Genomic DNA, 10,501 nt, shown 5'->3' with positions numbered 1-10,501 from the left:
GCATAAGAAAAATATAGAAGTGGGGTTCAACTCAAGTATTTTATCCGGAATAGTTAAATATGTACATATATATATATCTAAATAATTTTTTTTAACAACATAATTATTTAATTTGAGTAATTGTAAGAAAGTTAAAATTAGTGAAAAGTTTAACCTCTTTTATGTTTACATAACCCAGGGGAAAAAAAGAAAACATGCAAATCATTAAAATGTGCCAAAAAAAAAAAACATTCAACATCATATAAATATATGCTTTATTTGCTACAGTCACTGAACCATGACCGGTAATATTGTTTAACAAAGTTTAAGAGAGTACAAATTATTTACTTGGACAATAAAATACAACTACCAATACTTTCGTCAAAGGAGAGGAATTCCATGTGCACTTCATGCTTCCACAGAGTAGTCCGACCTCACAAGCAAACACCAGTTGATGTTCGGTCATGGCTCAGGTCTCACAAAAAAGTAAACATATACATCATCACTTCATCGGCATTGGTAGATCCTTTTTGCCTCCAAAACCAACACACATGAGTAACAAACTAAACCCACAATGGGAAAAGTTGAAAATAATTGTAGGGAAAAAAAAATAATGGATCAAGCAGGCAGCAACGGTGGCAAGCATGCCTCCAAGTTGCCTCGCCATACATACCATTTCATGACTGTAATCCCTTACTGTTGAAAACCAAAACCTCAATAAACACAGGTAACACAACAAAAGTTCCAAGACAACATTGAAAATAAACATTGACGTATGAATAATAATGAAAATAAGACACTCTTCAAATGGATAAAAATTAATCTAAAATATACACACAAAACATTTGCAAACTTGAGATTCAAAACTCAAAGACCTTTTACAATTATCCCAAACTTTAGTAAAACCACTGAAAAGATCCAAGCTCTCTAGCTTAAGAAATGAAATTTCAGCTCTCCAATGCAACTTACAAATAAATTACAAGAATAACAAGAAAACTAAAAATCTAAAACCCCTTTCCCACATTAAAATCACAAATGAAAACTACTCCCAATTCATTTAAAAAACAATTAAAAATCTAAATTTTTTCACCAAAAAACAAATTCAAAAAAGTTGCAGCAAAATGACCACGACAAAATAAAATTTAAGGGAAAAAAGTCATAGAGAACCTTTCTCATGATGGAATCTATTTGATAAAACCAAAAACTCAAACCACTATGAAATTCAAAGGCATGTGGCTGCAAGAGAAGGGTCTTCACCCCTCAATTGCCCCGCCACTACACCTGTTTATTTGTAGAGGCAAAAAGGGAAACTGGCCTGAGTGTATTGCTTTACTCTTATGTAGTCATCATTGCCATGTAAAATACACCTGCAATGCCAACAAAAAAAATGTTGGTTAGAGAAACCATTAATATATAACAACCACTAATAAGTTCATATAAGTGCAGATAGTTCAAAATACAAGCAAACAAGATGAAAGTTTTTAGATGCAACATGCATGCTACTGACACAAATAACATAGGCAAACCTGAAACATGGAAACAACCCACATAATGTTCGTGGATGCTAAAAAAAAACATGAAATAATGCATGAAATGCAGATAATGCAAGCAATAATTCAACAATCCCCATGGGAGCTGAACAACTCCGTAACACTAAACCATTCATGTTGTGGTTCACATCATCCGGGAAAGAAAGCTCCTAATCCAATCTTGACGCAGTTCCATATCTCTCACCATGAAGCCCCTAGATTCAGTTTACCTAGACTAAAGATAATCAATGGGTTGGGTTCACAGCCATAACCCTTTCATATAAAATCTCAGTCCAATGGGTTGGGTTCTGAATTGCATTGGCCATCTTATCCACAACCTTAAGTACATCGGCCATCATGGAAGGGCTTTTAGGTCCCTTGCTATTACGTTGGGACCTAACACTTGATGATGGAGCAAGGTTGCTACCTACGGGTGTAGAGTTGCCATTATTACCTTCCACATCACTAGCAATATCAACAGGGTCTGATTCACCATTGTCATTGTCGGTTCCTTCATTTTCAGATTTGTCTGCAAAATCTAAAAACAAAGAAGCAGCGTAAGAACCTGTTGCACTATCTTCGCCACAAATTATCCTAAGCCCTTCATAGTTCTCAATGGGCTTGTTGATGAATGGTTTTGCACCCGGGTGTGCCTAAAACAGACATATAGAATAATATCAAATGAAAAATGAAAACATGTAAGTCAATGAACTGTTAAAGGAAAAAATTTACCAGCATATATACCTCAGTGTACGTGAAGGCCACAAGTGGGTCGAGAATGATCACCTTGTTTTTGTCATCCCAATCTGCCCCACTCAAGTCCCTCGCTTTCTTAATTTCCATGTACCTTACTTTTAGCGTCCGATAATGGTTCTCCACATTCTCTGGGGTGAAATTAGTGTTAAATCTTGCATTCACGGCACTTGCAGCATGTCCGAACGCAGCCCGCTTAAATGATTTGTCACATTTAAGACCCTGTCTCACTTGCTCTACCAAAACAGGTATTAAAACATTATCAAAATCAGGCTTCCAACGCTTGTTAGGTGTTCCACGTTTGGTGGCAGCCTTCGAAGTGCCGCCCTCCATGTTCCTTCAAATATTAAATCTAGAATAAAGAAGGGATGCTTAATAAAAATTATCAAAATAGAATGAAATACAACCACACATGAAACTAAAAAAAGTGAATATAACATGTTCAAAAAAGTACACACAACAAACAACACAAATGGATGGTTCATAATAAATTAGAAAACACATTCCTAACACCTACTATCGACCAGTATAGTGATTCCACATTTCATTTGCTATGTTGTCCCTTAACTCCACCCATTGCCTATTTTCTTCTCGTTGTTCGCGTTGGGTCCTGTTTTGTGAGGGCACAAGTTGCTCTTCCTCTAATGTGTTGCCCTCTTGCAAGATACTGTCTGTTGGATCCACACCTGCTATATAATTATGTATAATGCAACATGCAAGGACTAACCTTACTTGTGTTTTGAATGGAAAAAATGGCCGCGAGCTAAGATTCTTGAAATGATTCTTTAAGATACCAAATGCTCGTTCAACCTGTGATCGTAGCATTGAATGCCTAAGATTGAACAATTCTTTAGGGTTTGTTGGCGGCCTTCCACTATATTCCTTAAGATGGTATCTTACTCTGCAATACGGAGCTATGAAACCATTCATAGTGGTGCATCCGGCATCAACGAGATAATATTTTCCTATATGCACCGAGTATGATCAAGTGTTAGTGTTTTTTTAATTTTATATATGACTACACATTTTATAGTGTACCTTCTATAATCTTTAGCCCCTGTGGTTGAGGGCGAGATATTGCATCCCTTAAGACAGTGAAATCATTTGCAGATCCCTCCCATCCAGCTAGGACATATGTAAACTTTAAATCCACATTCACCACAGGCAACACATTTTGAGTAATTCCCTTTCGACCACAAAACCGGGGTATTTCATAGGGAGGGATGGACGCTTCAATATGTGTGCCATCCAACAACCCAATGCAATCCTACATGAGAAGCTAAACATTATTGACATTTTCAAATTGGATTTTGAGAAATAGAATAATCTCTTTTACTTTATTTATACTTACTTTAAAAAACGGGTACCAATTAGGATTATTCTCTATGTCCGAGTGACAATTGCTATTGGGAGGTAGGACAAAGTCATCACGTACAACGCAAATAGCACAAATGACATTGTTAAAATATCTGTTGATAGTTTCTCCTGATCGAAGAAATTCTAACCTCACTGTTCAGTTCTTCGTGTTATGCCCAACTATGTGTAGGAATATTGCAAGTTGCTCCTCAACGGACACATGGCGAGTATCAACAAGTAGACATCTGTCACGCATTATTTGGGATAAATGCATGAAAGGTCCTACATCCATTCTTAGGTAGCTTACACAATAGTCTCGACCACTTCTTAAAATACGATTCATGTGTTTTTTTCTAGTTAGGTCCCAGAATATTGAAGGCTCAACACATCTAGGACTCCTACTTGTATGCATTTCTTCAATTATATATGCAATAATGATGACAATTGTGGTAAATGCCGCGATAAGTGGTCTAGCACGCTCACCTAATGCCCAACTATCCATCTACACATATGCATGCACAAGAGATGATAATTGCATTAGGCCATATACTTCAATTTCCTATATTATGTGTCACAAATTTTAGTTAAGCAAACTCAGAAGTATAAACATAAATATAGAAGTTGTACAAAAGTGACTTGCAACAAACCCACATAACACATGCATAAGATTGATTAACATTAACAAACAAGATAGAAGCATGTAAAAGAATTTTAGAGATTGATTAACATTAACAAACATGCTTTTTAATCAAACTGTCTAACAAACAGGAAGTCTTAATTAACATTAACACAACATGCAAGTAGCTAATTAAGGAGGACAATGAGCTGTTGGCATTACTCTTAAAAGCATGTAAAAGAATTTTAGAGATAGAAGCATCAATATTTTTTATAATATCGTTCTTGTTTATGTTCCTTATTATTGGACTGTTATAAAAGAAAACAACTTCACATAACAAATCTTAAAGAAATCAACTTCTTAATCATGATGTTGTTTAGTGAGAATTAAGTTTAAGAAAAGCATTTATCCTCAAAACAACTACTAAAGAAACCAAGTACTAATCATGATGTTGTCATCAGAGAATACTAAGCATATAAATGAGAACTATAAACAAAATTATAAATGAAATACTAAGTTCTTATAGAAATAAAAAAGCATTCAACAGAGAATTATAAACAAAATTAATTCATATAAATGAGGAATTAATCTCCAAATTTCAATAGCAAACACTTGTGAAAATCTTTAATTAAATAAAATCAAAACCATACTTAACAAAGGAAATCCCACACTGCAATCAACAAATCCTCACTCATAAATATAAAAACCTTCATTTTTCCTGAGCAAATGACTAAACAAGATTTTTAAGTAAAAACAACAAAATCCAAAGACTTCAATAATCTCAATTTTCACAGTTCATCAAAAGAACATTGGAAAAAAAAATAAAATATTGTATATATGAATTTTAAAACAAAATTAATTCATAAAACTACAAGGGTAGATTCAAAAAATGATCTACAAAAAGAGGGAAAGAGGAAGAGAGGATTTGATAATGCAAAACTTCACAGACCTGGTAAGGGACTCTTCAAAAAATGATCTACATGGAGAGAAAAAGGAAGAGAGTATTTGATAGCCAAGGTAAAAGCTTGCAGGTATGGCATTAAAGAATGATAGATAGAGAGAGAGAGAGAGAGAGAGAGAGAGAGAGAGAGAGAGAGAGAGAGAGAGCATGTTACCTTGGAGTGGAGATGAAGATGATCGGAAGGATAAAGCACCGGTAGATGGAGATGATCGAATGTCGCACAAGGAGATGAGTTCAAACCCTGGTATTTTGGAAAGAAGATGGAGAAGGGATTCGAGTTACAGATCTGACATCAAAGAATGATCTAGAGAGAGAGAGAGAGAGAGAGAGAGAGAGAGAGAGAGAGTGTTACCTTGCTAGTGAAGATGAAGCCGGTAGATGGAGATGATCTGAAGGATGGATAACAAGGAGATGGGTGCAAACCCTAGTATTTTGGGAAGAAGATGGAGAGGGGTCACGGGTTTTCCAAATCACGGAAGTGGGGGTGCTTATAACAACCCCCACTTGATTCATTTGGCAGAAGTGGACTTCGGCCACGTCAACGAAATTTGCCGAAGTCCCACTTCAGCCCTTTTTTTCGGGAAGTCAGAATGAGGAAATGGGGGTATTTTGAAAGTGGGACTTCAAGGGGTAATTCTCAGTCCAGGGAACCAAACAAAGAGAAGTCACTTGGAAGCCACCACTTCATTCACTTCGGTGCCCACTTCGGCGAACCAAACATACCTTATATATATGTTGGATAGTTACTGTAGATCTGGAGGCCATACGCACATAGTTTGCACATATAAGCTATGTATCAATCCTATCACAAACCATATTTCAGCCGTCATGTTAGTGGTGCATTCTGCATTTAATTATTTTATAAAATTATTTAATTATAAAAAGGACAAAACCAACATATCCTAATATTAAAATTTCCCATTTATTACTATTCAATTTTTCAAAAACATTTCTTTTTAATTCATTATTTTTTTAATTTATTTATATTTTAAAAAATTACTATTTCAAATTATTAGGATGGTGAATGGGCACCAGGGCCGAGTCCCTTAGTTAGTCGTATTATTGCAGTACCATGCATATACTATAGTGTACTATATAAATTTTATAGAAATATTATTTATTTATTGTTCATGGGTCCCTGTGGAGGGATGTCGGTTACACGGCAGTAGATTTATTAACTTGGTTTGGTTCCTCAAATATTTTCTGGGCTTGTATATCGTAGGACTCTAATTGTCCCATATGGCGTATGACAGAATTAATTTATTTTTATGGTTCATTAAGCCACCAAAACTGGTGTATCACTAACCTGCTTGTCACTTAACACCCCCTTATGAGGCGGCGCGCTTGTCATCTTTGTAAAAAAAAATTATTAAAATAGGTGTAACAATCTTATGAAATAATAGTTGTGTATTCGTTTTATATTACCTTTCTTGCAATTTATATATATATATATATATATATATATCAGTAATCTAGGGACGTTCTTAGATTAGATTAGCCGTCAGATGGTAATCCGACGGCTATGATCATCATGAAACAATACCAAAACATGTTCTATAGTGTTATATAGGAATCAGGAACAATAAAATATGTACAGTACTTATATAAACAAACAACAATTGGATAACGATCCAATAGCTATAATTAAGACGTTCCTAGAAAACAGTAATCTAGGGACATACCTAGACTACTATTTCCCTAATATATGCTATGATTTCTTATTCTATGGTAACTAGCTTTTGAGAAACCTCGTATTAGTTGGTGTTTTTTGGGACGAAGCTGCCCTCCTGTTAGTTGGTGTCTCGTGCTTTTATTTTTATTTTATTATATTCTGGACATTTTTTTAGACTTTTCAGTGTTTTCACTTATACTTAAGTTAGGAGTCAAGTTGCCTCATTCCCTCATGATCTATTTCTCTCAAAAGATATGTTGTTAAGAATCAAGGTACAATCTAGTAGTTATCTACTTGTGTTTGAGAAGTCTTGAGTTCAAAACTTCTCAAGCACAATGCAAAAAAAATAAAAAATAAAAAAGTATTTGTCGCCAATTTGTCAAAAAAAATAAAAAATAAAAAGATATGTTGCTTCATGGCAATTACCGAAGTATCCATGTTTTAAGATTGGATCATAAAATAAGTTTCCTCCAAGAGCATCATATTTGCCTTGAAGTTAAAAAGATACTAAAACCTCCTCACGCTAGTTGCTAGTAATTTAAAGTTTCAGGTTACCTTTCTAATGATTTCCTAGGCATCAACTCACATCAACTCATTTAATGTTGAGCATGAATACTTAGGATTTTAACTTCTTAGAAGCCTTCAACTTGTTGAATATTTATATAGAGTGATTTCATGTTGAGGCTGGGTGTATATCGAAAATTAGAAGGAGATATGGTGGTTCTTGAGGACATGGCAGTGACACATGATGATGTCTAAGCTACCAAGCTTGCTTTACAGCAATGTTTTGAAAACCGGACCGGACCGGCCGGTCAAACCTGAAAAACCAGCCCATAGCCCGGTCCGGTTTTAGAATTAATGTTGACCAAATTTTGAACCGGTCAAACCCGGCCAAACCTGGTGAACCGGCCGGTCGGACCAAAACCGGATGGAACCCGGCATGAATTAGCTCTTTTTTTTCTTGATTTCATGATGCTCTTGGAGTCTTGATTTGTCGAAAATATTATTTGGATTTCTGGAACTTTAGAGTTTAGAGGTATGAGAAAATAAACAAAAAAAGAAACTTGTAAATTGTTTAAGAGGTATATATCATTTATGACTTATTTTATTTTATACTTTTATTTTAATGGTAATGATGATCAAATATGAGAATTAAATTAATCATACTTAGTTCTAGTTTTGTTTTGAATTTTTTTTGTTCATGCCTTGTCTCATCCTCACATAATTAGTAATTTAATTAGTTGTTTAATTTATGTAGTTATCATCATCCATTTATGATTAATAGATTAAGAAATAAAAGGTTTAGGGAGTTGTATTTGTTGCTTTGTCTAGATTAATTATTTGAATCTTCAACCATTTTGATAAAATCATAATGATATTAAAATAAATATTTAAGATAATTATGATTAAAAATATAATAAAGTTTGTTATTATACGTATATAATATATATATTTAAGATAATTATTTATTTATGACGTCATCCGGTCCGACCAGAACGGGTCATTCGGTCGAACCGACTGACCCATGACTTAAATATGAGACCGGTTCGCTATCCGGTTTGGTTTTAAAAACATTCCTTTACAGTATAGCGATGGAATAGCATAATCATAAAAGGCTATGCCAAAGACATCAACAAATGAAAAGAACATGGAGTTTTGAGAGTTGTATTCAGTGTGGAAATTGTTTTTTTATAAATAATTTATGTTTATTTTATATTCTATCTTTGTATGTTTGGCAAATTGTACATATTTATAGATATATAACTTATTAACGAATTATAATACAATAATCACTTATTTATGCAATATTTATATTTATTAGTAATATTATATAGTAATTATTCTAAAAGCAGCGATTATTAATTGCTATAATTTACATGACCCCAATATATTAATATACTACAAATTTAAAATAATTTTGTAATGAACATTAACTATGTATTATTGAATTAGTATAGTGATGTACATTTAGTAAATGACTATTAACAAAAATCTACTAATAGACCTATAATCAATAAACTATTTAGTTTATTATTTATAATAAATTTATTCATTAGAAATATATCAACTTGAAATATTAAACATGTTAATAGTTATATAACGGGGAATGAACAAATACTACCTCTAAAATTAAGATATTCACAAAAAAAAACTCCATGACTTTGAGTATTTCCAGATGGTCCTTCGTTTTTTCTGATAGGTTACTTTTCAGATCTTACTGACACAAAAGTGGCTGATGTTGATATGAAAGTATCTGATGTTGATAGGATTGCTCTCAGTTTTTTAAGCGAAAACACATAATTTTAAGCGAAAACCCATAATCTTAAGTGAAAACTCAAAGTTTAAGCGGAAACCCATAATTTAAAGCAGAAACCCATAATTTTAAATGTGAAGTATATGTTGTAAGATAGAATAAACTAACGGAGTGAGCTGCATTAATTGAAAAGTAAACTGAAAAAGAAGGGATTATCAGGCAAATTCAAATTTCAAAGGGTCTACTTGTGATGTTTTGAAACTTTCAGGGAGTTATAATTAATTTTCCTAATAATTTATCCTAAATATTTTTAATAATATAAATTATACAACTAATACTAGTAATCATACAAAGATATTTCATTTTAACAGTAATATATATTTTAAATTGTACTTTAACAAAGAGATAACTTTCATCTACTAAAATATAAAAGAAAAAAAACAAAAAAAATTTTCATAAAGTCTACAGCTTGTCGGTATCATCATGGATGCTAGTATATTAACCATCACTACACCATTTTAATTTTTTAGAAGCATATATATATAGAGGGGGTTTTTAAGAAAACCGGCTTGATTATGTTGCTTCTTCTATTGCTGAGATTTTTGCATCAAATCTTCTTGGGAGTGATCTAAGAGTCTTCCGGACTAGCTTTTTATCCGAGTATTCCTTGCCAAGCTAGTAGGCTTGATTTGCAATATCCATCAATTTGGCATTGAACATGGCTATCGTCTCATCTTCTCCCATCCTGAGATTTTCGAACATAGTTGTTAACATTTGAAGTTTGGATTCTCTTACCAAGTTGGTACCTTCATGTATGGTTTGAAGAATCTCCCAAGCTTTCTTGGCACACTCGCATGTTGCAATATACTTGAACTGGTTCTCATCAACTCCTCCAAAGATTGCATTGAGAGCTTTCCCATTAGCATTAGCTTTGCGCATGTCTTCGACACTCCAACAGCTTTTCTTCTTCATGATCACGTTCTCGTCTTCATCAACTAGAGTAGGAGGAGACCATCCTTCTTCTATAGTAATCCATGCACTCTCATCAATGGACTTTATAAACGCCTTCATGCGAGCCTTCCAATATGGATAGTTGGATCCATTAAGCAACGGTGGTCGTGTGACGGAAGCTCCTTCTTTTCGGCCATCAATGGAACTTGTTAGGACCTCGCCGACTTTGAAACCAAAGTGAAAACGGCGACCAAGTCTCTGATACCACTTGTTAGTTCCTCCGGTGTGGTTTGTGGGTATTAAGTAACACTTAAGCACTCATAGAAGTCTCACACAAACCAATAAAGAAAAAGCACACAAACAAACACAAGGAGACACACAACGTTGGTAACCCAGTTCGGCGTCCACTCACCTACGTCTGGGGGGCCAA

The 10,501-nt window shown here is 34.0% G+C and overlaps 1 protein-coding gene across 7 annotated transcripts; it reads right to left on the bottom strand.

Moving 5' to 3' along the window:
- Nucleotides 1-237: 237 nt before the first annotated feature.
- Nucleotides 238-5,745, bottom strand: LOC120270578. Of its 7 annotated transcripts, none has more exons than XM_039277628.1 (8): nt 5,547-5,736; nt 5,349-5,435; nt 3,613-3,862; nt 3,300-3,528; nt 2,989-3,226; nt 2,253-2,598; nt 1,963-2,161; nt 238-1,346 (listed from the first exon to the last, which is right to left on the bottom strand). In XM_039277628.1, the coding sequence occupies exons 5-8, from the start codon at nt 3,189-3,191 to the stop codon at nt 1,315-1,317; spliced, it is 780 nt and encodes a 259-aa protein (XP_039133562.1). In that variant the 5' UTR covers nt 3,192-3,226; nt 3,300-3,528; nt 3,613-3,862; nt 5,349-5,435; nt 5,547-5,736; the 3' UTR covers nt 238-1,314. The 7 variants fall into 7 exon arrangements, with proteins under 7 accessions (XP_039133562.1, XP_039133563.1, XP_039133564.1 ...); XM_039277629.1 differs by lacking the exon at nt 3,613-3,862 and having other exon boundaries at nt 2,989-3,071; nt 3,162-3,226; nt 5,547-5,732; XM_039277630.1 differs by lacking the exon at nt 3,613-3,862 and having other exon boundaries at nt 2,074-2,161; nt 5,547-5,745.
- Nucleotides 5,746-10,501: the final 4,756 nt, after the last annotated feature.

This window comes from Dioscorea cayenensis, chromosome 10, assembly GCF_009730915.1.
Source record: "Dioscorea cayenensis subsp. rotundata cultivar TDr96_F1 chromosome 10, TDr96_F1_v2_PseudoChromosome.rev07_lg8_w22 25.fasta, whole genome shotgun sequence".
Taxonomy (NCBI): domain Eukaryota; kingdom Viridiplantae; phylum Streptophyta; class Magnoliopsida; order Dioscoreales; family Dioscoreaceae; genus Dioscorea; species Dioscorea cayenensis.
Note: the sequence above shows the minus strand (reverse complement) of the source record. Positions and strands in the feature narration are given on the sequence as shown.